At 43.0% G+C, this 19,603-nt stretch overlaps 1 protein-coding gene across 1 annotated transcript; it reads right to left on the bottom strand.

The window, feature by feature from the left end:
• Nucleotides 1-5,125: 5,125 nt before the first annotated feature.
• On the bottom strand, nt 5,126-19,054 carry ETNPPL (ethanolamine-phosphate phospho-lyase). The gene is made up of 13 exons (XM_082482115.1): nt 18,973-19,054; nt 17,122-17,240; nt 16,800-16,959; nt 15,881-15,955; nt 14,411-14,504; nt 13,286-13,402; nt 11,463-11,545; nt 10,728-10,953; nt 9,691-9,845; nt 8,845-8,934; nt 8,511-8,641; nt 7,588-7,655; nt 5,126-6,721 (listed from the first exon to the last, which is right to left on the bottom strand). Exons 1-13 carry the CDS (start codon nt 19,026-19,028, stop codon nt 6,590-6,592), a joined length of 1,506 nt encoding a protein of 501 aa, XP_082338241.1. The 5' UTR covers nt 19,029-19,054; the 3' UTR covers nt 5,126-6,589.
• Between the last annotated feature and the right edge of the window lie 549 nt (nt 19,055-19,603).

The following is a 19,603-nucleotide window of genomic DNA, read 5'->3' as shown; positions in this document are numbered from 1 at the left end:
CTTTTCATTTCTGCCCGTGGAAATAGATTTGCCCACGACAGCCATATGCTGAAGTATTCTTAGAGGGTTCACCTGCAATTACTTGCCTCTACCTAAGACCCCCCCTTTCATAAAATTTATTTTGTTCATCTCAAAAATACGTCAACTGGTGATTCCCTCTGTTTCACATTACATTTATTGAACCTAAAGAGATTGCCTCATAGATAAATTGCTTTGGAATGCATCTGCAGACATGTTTCTATATCTGTGCGTATATAAAAAGAGGGTAGATTTGGAATAGACATTAGGAAGAAATTCTTTACTGTGAGAGTGGTGAGACACTGGCACAGGCTGCCCAGAGAAGCTGTGGATGCCCCATCCCTGGAGGTGTTCGAGGCCAGGCTGGATGGGGCTTTGAGCAACCTGGTCTGGTGGGAGGTGTCCCTGCCCGTGGCAGGGGGTTTGGAACTCAATGACCTTCAAGGTCCCTTCCAGTGCTAACCATTCTATGATATGATGATTTGTAGTGTAGGTTAGATGTAGTAAAAAGAGAACAGGACTCTCGTGGGGATGTAGGGAATAGGTAAGGAGGGCGACGAAGGAAAAGTCCTCTGAACTTCATATGAAGCCGTGAGCATTTGTGGGCAAATGTTTTCATATAGTGCTCGCAGGTAAGTCGCCAACCTTTCTTGTGAATCAGGAAGTAGCTTAACACACTTTAGACAAAAGAGTGAAGATGTAGTCCTTAACTGTAAATATTTGTTATATTTACACATCTATGTCAGAAAAAAACTTTCTTGTATCAAATCTAGCTTACACTGGAACTCATTATTTTTTCACTGGGTTTTCACCACTTTGAACAGTGTCCTCATTTAGCTGTGAATTAAGAAAGCATCATTAAAGGCTGTGATTATTTTTGTGTAGGTGTGTAAGTTGGAAGGGAGTCTGGTCCTGTCACACGGAAGCTTGTAGGTCTTATCTGTACTATAATGCTGTTCTTCAAAGGTGAATGCAACAAATATAGTCTGTTCTTATAGTCTAATTTATTTATGATTTGTATGATCTGTGTCTTGTCTAACAGAGAACAGAGTAAAGCTAACTTAATTGAGAGCTGATTGTAAGTACTCTGAACAGAAATCTTTGTTCTCAAGCACAAGCCACTGGAGCGTGTTAGCGGCGCATTTTCCAGATGAACTCCCTTCCTGCCTTATTTTGTGACTGGAATGAAGAAAGCAAGGAACGGAGAGCAAAAGTTTTCCTTTTGCTTAAAAGAAGTGCCCTGCGCCAGCTGAAAATGTATTTACAGATCTTTAAGCTTCCTGGGAGATGCTAGCCAGAATGCTTGCTTCCCTGTCGTTCTGTGGCTGTGTCTCTTCATTGCTTCAGGATATTTCGCATAATCAGTCTCTGACTTTGAACTGCACATTGTAGGGCTTTGTTTCCTGACAAAACCACATGCAAGTAGTAAATTGAGCTAACTGTACTTTGTGACTTGCACTCCTATATAATCGGGATTGCGCCTGATAAGGTGATTAACCTTTGCAAACCATGACAAAGGTTATTACAGCTGCATTTATCTGTGGAAGTAAATAGAGACATAAAGATGTTAAATCACTCGCTGAGCCGCGTAATAAATAAATAGCTAAACTGAAGCCAGGCATCCTTTTCCAGGCTTTCATGCGACCACAAGACTTTCTGCCTTGTTGATTATTAAAGACTTTTAGCAACCTTCAGTGCCGTGCCGAAACACATTTCTTCACGTTCTTCCCCTTCCGCTTCCTTTAATTTAATTTTTTTTTTTATTCCACATTGTTGTAAATGTATGTTATTGTGATATTGGAGCAGTGTTTAACACACATGAATGGCTGTGAGCAGAGGTGGGAGAGACTGGAGATTGTTTTGCTCCGTGCAGATTGGTCTTGAGCTGTGAAAACCAGTGAAGGCTTTAAACTTTTGGTGCTTTGTATGTAGGGTCTTCCTTTAGGCTCAAATGTGTTTCCTTATGAAATATCAACATGAAGAGTCCTCCTGTGTAGGCTTCTCTCTCGTGGCCTTTGTAAGATACCCTTCATATCTGGAAGTTGATGCCTGCAGAGACGACACGCCACAGTCCACTCGCACCACGAGTCAGTGGGCAATGCAAAAACATAACTTGTCTTTTCTAATTCAGCTTTTCCGCTGAACCACAGGCACCGACAAAATCGCATGTTCCAGGTCGGAAAATACAAATGCGTGTGGGTAGCAGAGATAGGGAAATCCCGTCACAGTCCTTTGGCCTTGTCTTCCCTTGCCTAATCCTTCTGCCAGAGCTTGGCTGGCAGCAGCACAGGCCAGGTCCAGGTTGAAAAGGGACACCTCTAGAACACCTGCTCAAGCCGTCACTGAGAAACTTGGAAAATTAAACTGACCTTTCTGCTGCTATAAGCTAATTCGCTCTGCTTGCAAGCATTAGTCACTTGTTTTTTTCAAAATTATTATATTAAATAGAGGAAAAAACAACAAGGTAGATCAAACATGCTTATATACAATATGCTTATATGTGTATACGCAGTACATAACCATACAGTATGATGAATACTCTTTCATTGACATCCCAGTTCCTTATTTTGCCTTCTCTGTTACATTACTGAATGCAGCTTCTTTAATGCTTTCTGTTTTTTTCAGCTCTTTGCTTAGAGTATCTGCAGCACTGGGAACTTACTATCCAAGAGATACCTGTACAAATATTCATGTCCTGTTTTGCAAGAGGCATTTAAACAGACTTCTCCACTTAGAAATATTTTTGTGATGGGTGTTTTTGACTTCTTTTTCTAGGCTCTATTTTTTGCATGTTGGTGCTGAAACCTGTGGGTTTAGGTGAAGGTGTCCCAGGCCCAGTCAGACGTTTGACCCAGACTTTTACTGCGTTAAAAATGATTTTTTTTGTCTCTGCTTTATGATGTTTGTTGGTTTTGTCGGTGTTTGTTTGTTTGTTTGTTTGTTTTAACAGAAATGCCTTGCACATTGCAATGACACATGTAAGAATATGTGTTTCAGGCTTGTCCCTTGGTCTCCTTCATTCATCTTCCTTTTTTAACCAGAAGTGCTTGCTTCTTCTGGCGGGGTGTGGGGGGACTTTTCCCCTCTGGACTTTGGTGTGTTGGGGCTGTCTGTTAGTTTGCAGGTACCGAGCTTAACAGCTGTGAAGATTATAAATGTATTATCTGATAAAACTCTGTTGTATGTCTAAGAAACGATACATCTAAAAAGCAACAGACAAAATATAATACTCCTGCATAATTCTTCTACTCGGTGTATTGCCATTGCAATGTCTAATGGAGCTAAGGCTGAGGCTTTTTTCCCCAGACGTGGACATGAGGCGTGCTCTGTTTCCCTGGCAGTTCAGTGGTGGTGTGTTGACATGGCAACATTTGATCCTGATTCTTCTGCCCAGAACAGTGCTGTCTAAGGCACAGCTTTCTGACTCCACACAGGTTCAGTCCCGCTTGCTTTTATGTAGGAGAATTAACTGGCGATGGATTCAGACTCTCACAGTGTCACTCTTCCATCAGTACTTGCAGCAAGCATCGTCCTTTCTTTTTCCCTTGTTCTAACCAGTCTGATTGCTTCAAAGTCTTAAACATGCAATATAAAAGCGATGATTGAAACTTTTATCATCTAAACTATGCGAATGCCATAAAATTACCTTGATTCAGCTTCCAGTAGGATGATGAGCTAGACTGAAGATAAAAGTAACTAAAACTCCAGCGTGCGATGCCCACTTGGGATGGAGTCCTGCCTTTCCCTCACCCCACTGTCTCTTCCACCTGCTGCCTGTCTTGTGCAGGCTCCATGAGCCTGTTCATTGGCCCTGCAGAAAACCGATGGGGGAAAAAGCATGCTCTTATTTTTTTCTGCAAGATTAGCCAGTTGAACCGGCTTACAGAGGTGTCTGGTGAACATAAGGGCTGGGGTGGAGGTTGAACCACATGGCTACAACCAGGAATTGCACAGCCAGGACACGAGAGGTAGAAGGAAGAAAAAGGGAAGCAGAAAATTGGAAAGGGGAAAAAAGCCTTGCCTGCTCAGTGGAGGGAATATATTTGATCAGTGCAGCTGACTGGAACTGCCCTCTCTCTGTGTTTAGCCTGAATTATTTCTGCTTCCACTCTCCCATCCCTTAGTCAGTCTCTTGTAATTAGTCCGCCCTTCACAGCAGGGATTGTGTACGCTCTTCCTGGTGGACTCTGAGATACTGCGGGAATGTTAACAAGGACATAGCACTAGTAATTCTAGTAGGTCCAGTTCAAATCTTGGTAACTGTTGGATTGGTTCCTCCATTTACATGATAGGGCTTTTTTTTTTCAGTATGTATCATAGAAGGGACAGCCTCTCTTGTTTAAAGAAAAAAGACTTGTGGGTAACTTGCAGAACCAATAGGTAGAGAGCTTCCTGACTTGTGAAGCAGAAACTGGGTGAAAAAAGACAGTAAATTGGACAATGGTCGTTCCACGTAGTTCAAGCAAGTGCAGGAGCAAGACACAGGTAGGGCAGAGGTAGAGGCACAGGCCCCTTGTGTTTATGAAGTTGTAATCTTCTCCTCCCCCCAGATTTAGGCTAATTGGACTTTTTTTCTAGTTCTTTGACATGCTGTTGAAAACGAACTATTAATGACCTGCCACAAAAGTCAGTGCCATAGTATAGACTGATGGGCTGTGTGCCTTTGAGCTTAACCCTTCCAATAAATCGGACAAGCATTTGCTTGCTGGGAAGCGCATCTGCTGCTGCATGTGGCAGATGAGGTACAACATAAGTAGCCGCACTCCGTAGGGGGAGTGACCTACACTGTGCCTTTGGACACATACCAAATGAGCTGGACTTGGGTTTTTGTGTAGTTTCGTGTTGGAAAAGACCTGTGGCGTCCTTTTGGTGCAGGGTTAGCAGGGGCTGAATTGTGGCAGCTGAGGTACCATCTGGCTTGGAGGGTAAGAGCTGCTGACAACAGAGGGCCATGTAGGATCTCGGGGGAACGCAGCCTAGCCAGTTCTGCGTCAGCATGGAGACAACCCCCAGCCAAAACTGAAGTTACTTCCTTCATCAAAGAGGTGTTAATGAAGAATAAAATTAAAACAAACAAACAAAAAAACCCTCTTTGTGGAGGATGTCATAATTACAAATAAGAGATTTATTTTTATGGAAGAATTATTCAAGAATTATTCATGAAACAGAAAATAAGCCAGCTTGAGGATGTTGGAAGACATTACACCAGAAATATCAATATTAATGCAGCAAATTATGGAAAACACAAAATTAGATAAGGTGCTCAATTTTCAGTCAGATCAGTAGGATCATCAGCAGCAATTACAAAACAGCAAAACTTAGGTATTAAAATTGAAGAGGAACTAAATTTTGTCTTTTTTTTCTTAAGCACAAACCATTTGTAAAGCCCTCAGTGTCTTCCATAGCACAGAGTTGCGCATGTATTAAAAACAGGGCTTGCGTGCTCTTGTTGAAATTTAACACTGACAAGGAGGCAAACCAGCCTGAAGTATCTGCAGCACAGATAGGCAGTGGCTGCATGCATGTTTTATGCAGTGGTCCTCTCATTTTAGTAATCTATCAAATGTTAGCACAGCCATTTATGTGTCAGGATCCCATGCAACTGGTATGTGACTCTTCATCACTGACAAAAAGTAACAGCACTGCTACAACAGGATCAGGCAGTAATTCCCGCGACTATCAAAACAACTAAAACCCATGGGAATGCAAGCTGGGCTGTCCCTGGGAACCTCATTTTGAGAGACCGTCAGGTTAAATTCAATCAATCAGTGTGTGTCTGAAATTATATATACTCTACTTGCGTATTTTTTGGACTGAGAAGGTTCAATATATAAACTTTTGGGAAAAAAATAATAAAATCTTACTCTGTATAAATAGTTACCTATAAAAGTTGCTTTATCCATAGAAAATTAGGATCCAGATTCTGCATTTTCTTGGAACATAAAGTGAGAATGCCCTGCAAAAACTCTGAGTCTCTACACACACAGTGGTAGACTCTTGGTAGAGCATCGTTGGCATGAACAAAGCTACATCAATTTATATCAGCTGGGAATATGGTCCATAGGACCTAAGTTACACTGGAAGATAATAATGATTTCTCTCTCAAGCATTGTTTTGTGAATTCAACCATTAAAACATGGGAAGTAATTAACATCTCAATATCACATATTGAAATTTAAAATATTGTAAAAATAGCATGTTAAGCATATAATTTTAAACTTAAAAGGATTGGCATTTGCTTGTATGGTGGTTAAGCAATTCAGATTCTGTGTGATACGGGTAAATCCACAGATTTCACTGATTTTGTGCACCTACGTCAGGCCTGCTATCAGCACCAAGGTATTTGTGGATCACTTGTCCGTTCTGTCACATCTAGATTTCAAGCCACATGGCGCAGTTCTCATGTATCTGAAAAGGTATTTTAAACTCCTACTGAAGCTAATAGGAATTCAGCCGGTGTACGGAAGGTAGGACTAGGCTTCAAACAGATCCTAGGACTCGGACTATTGCACTCTTCATCTCAAAAGCAAGCCGGACACAAATTCAAACTGAATGCGGGAACTTTCCTTCTTCATGTTCTTATTCTTTTACTTGGTACTGAGCGTTTTTTCGAATAAAGCCCATTTTCTTGTCTGCAGGCAGCTCCATTCATATGGCCGACGCTGTCACTTGCACCTTCTGGTTGAGAACTCTCTTCAGTCATCTGAAACAGAAACGAAGCGTCAGTGAAGGCACGTACATGTCTTCCAACAGGCAGCCACTGGACTTGCTTCCCATTAGGTAGCTCTGCCTGACTCTCCTCTTTTAGTGGCACAGCTTCTTAGTTTTGAAAGAAATTGAAGCAAATGTGTACCTGTGTCTGTAAGAGGAGGCTTGCACCCCAAAACTAGTATAATCGAGGTAGCCAATAGTCCATAGGGTCTCCGCCTTAATTACTACAACCCTAGACAGCCGAGCTACTGCTTTCCCACCATTTGCAGCGTGACTGGAAAACTCACCAAGGAACAGCTCAGCGAGCTTTCCTATAACACAGTGGGTGACGTGTTTTTAAGGGTGTGAGAAATTGTGTATGATTTAAGGCTGGAGCTGCACCTAAGAAGTCCTAATTTGGATGTGTGTCAGCCATTCAGACTCAAAGAGCTATGGTGGAAACCAAATCCTTGGAACTCTCCGAAAACTTGGACACCTTCCAAGCTGAAGGCTTGCTCAGAAAGCCAAATATCCATCAGTAGCACACAACACCTAGAAACAGTAAAATTGTTGACCGCTGAGCTCACAATTTTGTGGAGCCCAAAGTGTGGTCGGTTTTGTTTGCAGGCAGACAAAGCGAGGGGCTTGTCTATAACACACTTCTCATTGTAGGTCTGTATTACTCCTTTTATTTTAGATTTGCCCCAGTAACACAGTCCTCTCAGGTTTCTAGTAGTGGGTTATGTTCTGAGCTCAGTGTTAAGGCACAGAACCACTCGTGCGACCAGAAATGAAGGCGTGCTCTACCAAAGTAATATACACTTGCTTTGCCAAACACCTATCCAAATAGGAGTTAAAAAAATATAAATCAAAACATACTTTTCTTTTACACTGTGCATTTGTAGATGCATTATTTTCTGTCTTCATTCCAGTTGCCTCTTCCATTTCTAAAAAAAGTAATTAAATAATTACATTAAAAAGAACGAGGTAAGTAAGCGTACAGTCAATTTAACAGCTGGCTGAAGTAAAAAATACCTAATCAGCTATTCCTCTGGGCATTTATCACACAGAAGAATAACTAAAAAATGATGAATACTTCCTAAAACATTCTTCTGAGGCGATGTGATTAATGTATCAGGACTGTGTAGCTTGGGGGGTGTTTAGAGAAAAGAATGAAATTAGCAGCTTAACTGTAGCATGGGGTTCTGATAGACCTTTCAGAGCTGAATTCTGCCTTTGTCCAGCAGGTTCATGCTAGTCTAACTCCAGTTGTTATAGTCTGGGGAGATGGGAGCGTTCAATGTAGAAAAGGCGTGGAGAGTCCTCACGCTAATACTATACCTGACATTATTTTCCCCTGGATTGGTCCCCAGGTAGAAGATAGAGCCTGAAAACCTTCAGGCTAAATTTGAGTGAGACAATCATTTTCCAGTACGCCAGTTAGTTAAAAAAAAAAAAAAAAGGTAGCACATTATGGAAAGTTTCAGCAGTGTCTTTCAAGCCTGTGCTAAATTAACATATTTGCTCCTTAACATATAGCATATGCGACCAGAAATAAGCAGCAATACTGAGTCTGTGAGAGAAAGAATCAAGAGCGGGATTTTGCCTAAAAGTTTGGATGAAGTACGTATGGGGCCTTTTACTTATTTATAATAACTGACATTAAGAACAGCAGTTTGGACAAGTGGTAAGAAATGCAACTGATTACTTTCCCTTGCATGTAATGGTCTAGATTATGGTGGCTGGTGCTTCTAACGGGTCTTCTGGAAATGAACAAAGAGTATTCCTTTGAGCATCTGTACCTGTGAGCAGTGCATCAATTGTCTCCACTACATGTTTTGCATCTTCCATTGTGAAACACATTGGCGGTTTAAATTTTAGTATATTTCTGTGGGGTCCATCTGCACTAAGAAGGATTTGATGCTCTTTCAGCCTGTGGAAAGAGGAAACATCTGTGTTAGACACAAGTATAAAACTATATTGTGCCCTGTCAGACCCTTCAGGCTGAGTTAGAGTTTGAAACTTTTCGTTTTCTAGTACTATGTTATCAAAAGCTACACAAATTTAAACTGAAATTAATGACTAACAGCTGGGGAACATTAGGATTGCTACACATAGTCTTTAAAAAACAATTACTTGTAAATAAGGTGAAGGGCTTCAGCTGTGGCTGGTGTTCTCTTTTGTTGATCTTTCACCAGATCCACTCCAACAAACAATCCAACACCCCTAGAGAGGAGAAAATAAATACAGACAAGTGAAATGCAGTGTCAGTAACCCAAGCCTTCTGCTGCAAATGCAAAACCTGTTTCTAACAACTGCAATTCCCTTCCCTGGGGCGCAAGCAGGGAAGGAGCAGCAGGAAAGAGAGGAGACTTTCTCTTTGGTCGTCTTTTGGCACTGGCTACTTCAGACAATCAAGTGGGATAACAGATATTTCTGGATAAATAAATTTAGCTGGCTTATTAAGGCTGCATGGCCAGTTAAGACTGAAAGAATAAATTTTCTTTCTTTCTTATCCTGCAAACCTCAAGCCAGGGAGCTGTGGAAGACAAATAATCAAACCCAAGAACTAAAAAATACCTACAACCCAACCCCCCAAAAACGCCCTGAAGGCAGTTATCATGGTAGTAACATGCGATGAGGAGAGCCCACACTAACATCTCCAAATGAAATGGACCAGAGATTTGAACAAGGTCTCCATCATCCCAACAGTGTGCTGATAACTGGGCTATTGCACGCAGATGGCTCTTGTACTTTCTCCTAGAGCTCTTCTAGTGGCTATGCTTATACCTAACTAAGCAGATGGATGGACAACATTTTTGAAAAATTTATTGCCTTACAGTATGAGTATTGGGTAATCCATTTTAAAAAAGAGGCGTAGCATTATCATGACTTAATGTTTCTGTGTTCCTCTCACCCCAAACTTTTTGATTTTTCTAGCACAGTTATTTTTCTTCTCCGACATCGCTGTAAGGCACCCACCTGATATCCCCCACTAAGGGATGTTTCTCCTTTTGCTCAGCCAGCAACTCCAGGAGATAATTTCCTACGCGTGTAGCATTTCCTTGAAGATCTTCTTTTTCTATTACCTCCAGCACAGCCAAACCAATAGCACAAGACACTGGGTTGCCTCCAAACTGATAGTAAAGACAAATAGGAAAAGAAAACCCATCAGAAACATTCATCTGTGTCTATCCATGTTGTTTTCACTTGCCCCCTCCTGCGTGGCATGTCGTGAAGAAAGCTTGAAAAGGTGGGGATTTTATGCCGTGCAAGCTGTGGATGCTGTCCCTCACGCTTTGGTCAGTGTAAGAGGCCCAAGGGAGGGGGTCCCTCTTCCTCCACTTCGGGTTTCAGTAATTTGAAGATTTCGCAGCTGAAGCGTTCAAGCTGCTCTCATGGTTTGCTGATTGCACATGCAGGCAAAATGCTCCTGTGAAGACCAGTGGGCGATAGATCTGATATTTATTGACCTGGAGGGCATAAACTCCCCTGGAAGCAGGGGGATTCATGGAAGCTGGGAAGAAGGCTTAGTCATGGGAGCAGAAACAGGACGCAGTAAACAGGAAGAAAGCTGCTTCTCTGTGGCATGCACGCAGCTCAAATGTTTCCTCGTTAAGGGTCACTGTTTTGGTAAGTGACAACTGCAGAGCAAGGTCTGCCAGGGCATGAGCCCCACCAGCACAGAGTCTATCCTAGAGAATGAAATTTTACATTGTCAACACTTCACAGGGGGTGGAGAGAGAGAGAAGAAAGGAAGAATTTATCTGTATAGATGTGAGCTGAGACACACAACTTGCCAGAGAGCTAGTGCTGGTCCATATTAAGATATCCCACTAGGTACAGAGCATATTTCAAAGCCTCTCCACTTGCTTTTAGATATTAGATTGGGGTTAACTCGAGCTCCGAGTAAAGTGATACAGTGATGGATGCAGATGTTAGCTGAATCACCTTAACAACTTGTAACTGCTAAATGCAGACCAAAAGAAAGAAAGGCAAACCTTCATCTATGAACTTACCGTATTGAAATATTCTAGTCCAGAGGCACCAAAACTTTCAGCAATTTCCCTTGTTGTGACCACACAAGACATAGGGTGGCCATTGCCAATGGGCTTTCCCATGGTGACGATGTCAGGCACAAAATCTTCACCTTGCAGCTGGAATGCCCAAAAATGCTTCCCAACTCTGCCAAAGCCAACCTGGACCTCATCAGCTATGAACACTCCACCGGCCGCACGCACGTACCTGCAAACAGACAGAAGAGCCTGAATGACTAGTGCTGCAGTACACGTCTCGGTTAAGCAATCTAGGACAAGGCAGTTTGTATTACAGAAATTCTCCACTGTTGAGACCAGGTTGGGAAAAAAAAGAAGAACGAACGTGGCTGCTGAAACAGATACAGCTATTTCAAGTCATAAAATCTTTAGTTTGCTAAATTTTTTCATGCAAAATAGGGCTACTGTAATGGTACTGCAGGGTTATATCTATGATGGTTCAACTTAATCTTCCATCAAAATTACGGCCTGAGCATTAAAGATAGAAAAGGAAAGACAACTATCCAGCTAAAAACAACTAGTCAGCTGATGTTCCATAAAAAATAGAAGTGGAATAATACTCTTCAAAAACTAGAAAGGAACCACAGATAGACATGAACAAGAGAGGGTGATAACTGAATTGGTTGAATAAGCCTATAGTGAAAGACCTGTTTCTTTGGTTAATTTTCCAGTTATGCCCTTCTGAAGTGATGTACGTACTCTGCCACTTTCTGGAAATAGCCCACAGGTGGAATTACTTGGCCTCCACAGCTCTGCATGGATTCGGCTATGAAGGCAGCAATCTACAAAAAACAAACTCAGGTGAGAGCTGTATTCATCTACTTGGCCTTTACACAAACATCTAACAGTCTAGAAATAAATGTTTAAACTTGTGCCTTAATTTAATCACGCAATGGATTGGACAACCGAGGGCTCTTGAGAACAGCTACGGCTAAAGAATTTATTTATTTTGTAATCTGGGGTGCCCAAATTTGCAGTAGCCAGGGCCGCCTTTGCAACCTGATGGGAATACAAGGACCTCTGTCGAGCCCTGGTCCTACACCTCTTGAAGTGGAAGACACTGGTGTCAGTGGATGTTGGATCAGGCTCCCGGGAGCTCTGTAAATTTATTTACAAATTTGAATTTACAGGAGACACACAACGGTGTCTGCCCTTTTCCCCAAGAGGTTAATGAAACTTGCTTAATGCCAAGGCTCTCCAGCAATGGGCAAATGTGGTGACCAGCTTTTTTGTTCAATCCTGAACACCAGGTAGAGGTGGGTAGAAGCTGAACTGTAAGATGACCTGTGGCTATGCTTTGGGCACCCCTGCCTAATGCAAATAACTAGACAAGTAAAATGTCAGCATGAGGCACTTGACAAAAGAGGAGAAAAATTCTACAGGTGAAATAATTCCAGTTGCTAGGAATGAAAAAGAAAGTTATTTCAAGTCAGGAAGGGTAAGAGCAGTGGATCAGATACACCGGAACATCAAAATTCTTTTCTTGTCAACAGCAGAGGTCTATGCAGCAGAGATACGATATTACCCCAAGGTCTCAGCATAAGTCTGCTATTTAAGGGATTGCATCCCCACACCACTTGTGAACCCCTCCCTGAGCAGCAAGAGGTCTCTCTGGGCTGGTGCAGTCTTCCTGGAAACAAGGCCGAGCAGTAACGTGTAAAGAACCGTACACTATATTTGAAGAGGCATGCTACGGCCAAAGAGTACGAAGCTTCCCATAGCATGTGAGGCTTAGCCTTTAGCACAACTTGTCCTGCCACAGGTCTATGTCACCAAAACCTAAGAAATATGCAAAAGAAAGGAAACAAGGGAAGAAAAAAAACAAAACTATCCGTTAGTAGAGAATAAAAAATAGTTGATGAAGAAACTAAAAGAAGAGTGATGTAAGTCCATTGGACTAGAAGGGAACACGTTGTTCCAATCTCCACTGAGGTCTTCTGTGACTTCAGTGGGCCTACATGTCTCAAAATGCTAATTCCATTATACAAAATATTAACACACATTTTAAGTAAGCCTATTCAGAAATTGTTTTTATCAAGGTCGTATTGTGTATAATTGAAAGGTTCACCTTTTTAGAGGACTCCAAAGTTACCTTAAACTACTAGACTCAGAAATACAGTATCAAGATTCTATTAGCTTATTTTCTCCATGTCCTGGAGACTTTTATTTTTCCTTGCTAGAATTGGTGATGTAGTTTCTCAGCTGACCTCAAAGCTTGCACTAAGATATTTACAATCAGTAGATTCAATGCATAAAATAGGAAATGAAACTGCTTTGGTTGTATCTGCTTATTTACAGCTGTATTATTGATGCTTTCATTGATGCCTAGAAAAATTATGATAAGAGCATCAGGCAGAAAAATGGCCCATTTTGAACACAGAACCCACCATCGAAAAAAATGAAGGGGAGTGGGAAGCAATGGAAACTGTAGTAAAGAAACATGTGCTCAGTTGCTTGTTTCGTGCCCCCATGCCACACTTAATAGATGAAGCTTCAGCATTTCTAGAGCACAAAACACACACCTTACGTCCATTCTTCTGTGCTTCTTCAATAATCTTTTTCACCTCTTCAGCATAGGCACTTGCTGGATCTGGGTGGTCTTCCCTATATTTTCCTCTGTAGATATCTGGAGAAGGAGCCTGAAAAAAAACCAATTATTTTTATATTTTTTTAAAGCCCATCCTTCTATGAAACATTTACTTTCTTTTCTATTGCTCTGCGTTTGTTTTTCCACACAGATAGATAATAGGAGTCAGTACAGCCTGAATTTCTGCATGGAACTGCAAAAACACTTACAGGAGCTTAAACTCAATCCAGCCCTGTGATATGCTCAACATTACTAGACATAACTGTTGAAAGAACCATCATCTACCTCATCCACCTTTCAAGACTGTCCCTTCTCTTCCCAGGACACAATACTGAGTCCTCATCCATCATCTTATTTCAGGTTCTTGCAGAAAGATCCATTTCTGCAACTGGAGAACGGGGTTTTCCAGTCTGCCGCTTCCCTTCCAGCGTCCGAGTCACGGTATGAATCTGTATGACCTTCAAGCCTCTACAGACGGTGTTGGGAGAGGTTCAGTAAATAAGGGAAAGGAAGTGGTATAGAAAGGTGGATACTGCTTTGGCAGTGTGGTTAACACAAGGATAAGGCCTAGATAGGAAAGACCTGCTTGGTATATGTCTCTGGGTTGAGGATGATTTTTGTCTTTGTAAGATATACAAGTTCAGGCTGAAAAATCAAACAGTATCCCATGCAGCTGGGCACCCATGAGCTCTCTACCCAGATCTGCGTGAATTTTTGGGGTTTGTCTTTCCAGTTTTTGGAAGTAGCCTCAAAAGCCCTGCGTATCTTTAGCCAAACCAACACAACAGATACTGGCTAATTTCTTCAAACTGTGTAACTATACAGTGCAGTGGCTCAGGAAACTTGTAGCACTATAAAGGAAATCAGCCTCACAGCTGAATAGCCTCCTAGAAACCCAAAAGCAGACAAATTTGCTGTATTTGATCCACTGACAAACAGCAAAGTGCGTGTACTCTAGCATCAGCAAAACAGAATGAAAGTATATTTACACCAAAAGTGGGTAATTCAATATGCTGCATAACAGGCATAAAAATGACAAAAAGCAAAAAACCACACTTACCACATGCACAAACTCCTTCTTGCTGTCCTTTCCCAGCTGATTAAATTTATAGGGACTGATGTCAATCAGAGATGTAACATGGCCATGGTAAGCACTGCGTGAGTGTTAAATATCGAAGTCACTTTTCACCAAATTTATAGAAGAGCTAAATTTACAACTGTGCCCATAAATAATCCAGAAGAAGCAACTGTATCTGCAACACAGTAGCACTGTTTGTGAAGGGATCTTGATTTAATTTACTCAGTCTTTCTCTCAAAAGCAATATGAAACGGCTGTTGACTTTAATTCACTAGCAAGACTGAAACCAGGAGGCTTTTTTCCTTCAAGATGATGTCCCCTGGACCGCATCACCTCTGCGGTGGCTGCCCTAGCAGCCTTACCCAGCAGTTCAGCCATAAACGTCAAGCAAAGGGAACCTCAAACCAAATCAAAGACCTGTCACAATCTCATAGTAGCACACACATAGGGTAGAGAGGACGTTTTTGCACTCCTTTGTCTTCTTTACACCTTGTTACTAGCCAGTCAACAAAATCTGCCAATGGTCACATAAGAAGGACAGAAAGCCCGCCCTGACTGGGATGGCAGCTATGGCAGAGGCCTACAGAGCCTTGGGACTTGGGCAAGGAAATACCCTGGGGTGTTCAGGAACAGAAGACGTTGCAGTGAAACAATGACAGAGCCAGCTCCATCCTCAGCCTCTCCTGATGGAAGCTACTGTCAGTGGCTCCAAATCTTGGCCATCTGAGTCAAGGAGGGCTAACAGGAATCCGAGCACAGCCAAGCCAAACAAGCTTTGTGCCGTTCAGACAGAGACACGTGCTCTTGCAGTTGCTCTGGCTGGACTTTCTAATCAGAGCCTGAGAAGATCCCGTGCTACAGCAGCATAACCAACCCTACAGCTGCATCTAGGATAGGGAAACCCAGAGACATGGTCGGCCACGGCTGATGGCCCCCACAGTGCCCCCTGATTTTGGAGCTGCTTGGTTTTGCGTGCGTACTTGTGTTCACTAGAGGAGAGCCGAGCATCAGTGCAGCACCGCTGCAGAGCTACAGGATCTTTCTTCTTGATCACTGAATATTTATTTGTACAAAAAGAAACATGTCCAGCAAAGCATGACAAACAGAAAGCCTTTTTCCAGAGCAGCCCAGCGGCCAGACCACTCCCTGACGTTTCAAATCAACATTCAAGTCTCTGGCCTGAATTGCTTTGAGAGTCTCTGTGGGAAATGCCCTGTAACAGGTGATCGACCTTCTGGGGTGACCGACAAGCTTATTTTTCGGAGATCTTCAAAACTTGTGTTTATCCAAATGTGGAAAAGGGATTTCCTGACCTGTTCTAGTATGAAACCAACAAAGCTTTTCTTTCAGCAGGCAGCGGAGTACAAACAGCAGGGGGGGGCTGCAAAGCCGTTTCTGAAGTAATGGCAGGAGTTGGTGGCTGCATTCATGTAAGCTACTCTATGTACTTACTTTTCAAGGGTGATGACATCTTGGTGCCCGCGGTACTGCCGAGCCAGTCGTAAAGCAAGATCATTTGCTTCAGACCTGCATAATAACAGATACAGTGGCAAAATAGTGAGGAAGGGCTTCCAATTAAAATGGTATTCTGACACAGAAGAGGAGGCACGGGACTAATGAATATAATAAATAAACACAGCAGGCTCTGTTACTATACAGATTACAATGCTAAGGTTGAGATGGCAAATGCCACGTAAGAAGGCAAAGAAAAAACAGCTCTTTGTATAAACAGCAAACAAAGAGATGCTTTCTTTCCCTCTCCCAGTTTGCTTGTGGATATTTACATCCTCTTGATACAAACGAGAGTGCTTCGCAGCTGAGAGCGCAATGCAGTCGCAAACCCTCGAAAAGCAACAGTGTGCCAGTCCCGTCTCCCACCCTCCACGATGGCTCCGTCCTGCCCCGTGCCTGCACCCTCAGGCAGCAGAGAACGCAAATCTGCTCCCCAAATGAAGACTCAATGTTACAGCCTGACAGGTTGTCTCTTCTGGCAATGTAGGTGATCACAGACTAAACAGGCTGCCTACAGAAGAGTACTAACTTCCAAGGTCATATGTCAATTTACAGATTGGGTTCACCAATCTGTACATAGAGTTCACCAATTTGCGGTCTAATTTGCTTTTTCCTGCTTTTCCCCCCCTTTTTGCATAGCATTCAGCTGACCATTTTCACGTTCTGGCTCTCTTGCATTGAGGCATCACCCTACATATGACAGCTGCAAACAGGAAGGATCCTTCGATCAGTACTGGAAATATTTTTGTTGCTTATTACTAAGTCCTACTTAGTAAGATTTGGATCAAGCTCTTCTGAGTGTCCGTCTCAAACAGGACCAAGATCTTGACAATGGAAGAAAAATAATATTCAGACATACCCAGAGTTCACAAAATAGCAAACGGAGAGTTTCTCGGGCAGGGTGGCTGTAAGACGCTGTGCGTACTGGACAAGGTTGTCATGCAGGAACCGGGAATTTGTATTGAGCAGTTCCATCTGTTTTGTTGCAGCCTTTATCACATATGGATGACTGTGGCCAACTGAAGAAGGAAATAATTAGTTATTACTAGCAAGCAGTCAATTATTGAACCACACAAGGACATTCAGAGAAGCACTGTGAATATCATCACTTGGAAGAAGTGTGTGCTGATCCCTGTTAGAAATGAAGGAATAGGAGCAGCCTTACACGCTGAACTGCTTACCATGTGCAACGTTGTTGATACAGTCTAAGTATTTTTCTCCTTTCTCATCAAACATATATTGGCCCTGAGCACGCACTATCTTCAGAGGGTCCTTGGCAAAGAAAACTTTGCAGGAAGGCCTAAAAAAATAATTATAAAAATAACAGCATTTTAGTTTTCACAGTTATTCCCCCTCCTATGAGTGTTGAGGGGGTTGATGTTTAGCTGCTCTAGAGACAACTGCCTCCTTCTGCAAAGAGCTCATGAGTGGTCCAGGCAGTGGTCAAACAGGGCTCTTGCTGAAATTAAAATCAGCCCCCGCGCACCTCCCCAGGCATGGTAGGAACAGAATTAGGTCTTTAATAAGGGTGTTTTCAAGGCATGACTGTCTGCAAGTGCTTTCACAGGAGCACTGTGACTGCAAGTCGTTCCAGGTCCTTATATGTCCTGCGGCGTTTCTAGGCTGTAGCTGTTTGTTTACATGCCTTATGAACACGTATGGCCAATTAACTCCCTGGGAATAAAAATATGTTGTTAAGCATTGTTTTATACTATAGCCAAAAAATCATTATGCAATGGATGAGTGTACCGTATAGAGGTCACATTCCAGAACAAAACACTAATGCCTTGCAGGCTTTATTTTCAGAGGTGCTGAGCAGGTCCTAAAAATCTCAGTATCTCATCCTGACTGCTTAGGATAAGATCTTAAAAAGACACTTTATATAAACACCTAAAACACACTGGCTTCCAGCAAAACTCAGGCACCTTGTAAAATTATCCAATGCACTCTCTAAACACTCTTTCTCCCCTCCCCCCCCCCCCCCCCCTTTTTCTTTTTCCCCTCTTGGAGAATGTCCCGACTATGTAATTATGTTGAATGATATTACTGAGCAGAAGGAAAGTCTTCTGAACTTTTAGTAATGTTTATATGGCCTCAGATAAACAGTCATTTCCAGGTAACTCAGACAGTGCTGATAATGCATCCTTATTGTCACGTATATTGAGATTACAAACTTATAAAGCCCAAATGTGGCTCCTAGAAAGTGAAGTTGTTTGCTTTCCAATAGTTTCTAGTCCCGTTGAACAAATCTTTTCTGATATCTTCAGCTATTCCTCTGGTACAGTTTAAAAGCAGTGCACATCATCATCATCACTGATCATTGCTTGACTACAGTTTTTTCTTCTGTTAGGTGTCAGTCCTTCCTGTGAAAGTGTTTTTGTTCATCTAATACAGTCCAATTGTATAATCCTTGCATAGGCAAGAGCCCCTTAACATTGAGCTGGCCCCTAAAGAGAAGTTTTTGTGCTTGCTTTATGAAGCCATCACTTTTATGAATCTTTAGTGAGCTTTCTATACATTCCACACCTTAGGATGCAATCAACAAATCGCCAGTGCTGGTTTTAACAACCTGAACTTATTTTTCACTTGGCGACACCTACTGAAGGAGGAGGAAATGATATAATATCGCAATACAGTGGGGTCAGACACACGCACAGCCAGGACTATTGCTCAGGTCACGACTGCAGGCAGCCTTCCTCAATTTCCCCCAGTTAGACTCGGCTTAAGAAATCTCCTCAGCTTCATTTAACAGAGAACGCCTATTTTTCAGGAGCGTGCAGTTTCTTCACAAAAGCACCCTCCACAGCAGCATTTTCAGAAATGCTCCTGGGTACCACATCCTGGTTGCTGACTTGCTCTGATGCTAAAAAAAGTGAAGCAGCGTTTGACGTGCTGTGTTTTAGCGAAGCGGCAAGCTGAAGGGCTGGCAGGTCGCGTCCTTGCCCCGCAGTCCCCGGCACCGGGCACCTCCTGCATCCTCCTCGTCCTCCCCCCCCTCCCCGCTCCGCTCCCGACCCCGCCGCCGCCCCTACCCGATGTGCTTCCTCCGCAGGGCGAGGGTCTCCGCCTTGCTGTAGCGCTCCTCCATCCCCACGGCACGGCACCCCACGGCACGGCACGGCACTGCCGGGGGCTCCCCCCCGCCTCTTATGCCGGCGCCGGTCCCCGCCAAACCCCTCCTCCCTCCCTCCCTCCCTCCCTCCCTGCCGCCCGCCCTCCCGCCCGCCCCGGCGGGGCGGCCCCGCCGTCCTCCGCCACCCCAGGCACTGGGGTTTTTCTTTCGGGTGACTCGTGTTTATTGTTTAGTTAAGGCTCAGCCGCTACAGACATCCTCTTGGGGGGCGGCCAGCCGCTGATTTAATCAAAATTAGGGTCATAACTCAAGGACCTCCACACATCCTGATCTCCCAGAACCTCTTTGTAAGCGCAGGCTGAGATATATATTGGTATATGTCCATCAAAGCCAGTATCCGTATTTCCGGTAAAGTGAGGCAAATTAGTAAGAGCTATGGTTTTCTATGTTTTTATACACCTAAGTAGAAAAGGGCTCTAGCCCTGGTGCTCTGATGCATTGGTGCACCCTTTTTCAATATAAACTGAAAGTATAACCGGTCCTACGATCTCTTTCTAACCACAGAGCAATTAGAAAAGTAATTTGCTTGA

The sequence above is a fragment of the Vanellus vanellus genome (assembly GCF_965231255.1).
Source record: "Vanellus vanellus genome assembly, chromosome: 4".
In the NCBI taxonomy this organism is placed as follows: Eukaryota; Metazoa; Chordata; class Aves; order Charadriiformes; family Charadriidae; genus Vanellus; species Vanellus vanellus.
Note: the sequence above shows the minus strand (reverse complement) of the source record. Positions and strands in the feature narration are given on the sequence as shown.

Bases quoted from the DNA above. Each gene is read 5' to 3' on its own strand.
- ETNPPL (XM_082482115.1), bottom strand. From the start codon at position 19,028: ATGGAGGAGCGCTACAGCAAGGCGGAGACCCTCGCCCTGCGGAGGAAG. The intron at 14,505-15,880 runs GTAAGTACATAG...ACACTCACGCAG, and splicing joins GATGTCATCACCCTTGAAAA to TGCTTACCATGGCCATGTTA. The intron at 9,846-10,727 runs GTAAGTTCATAG...CTTTACTATCAG, and splicing joins GACTAGAATATTTCAATACG to TTTGGAGGCAACCCAGTGTC.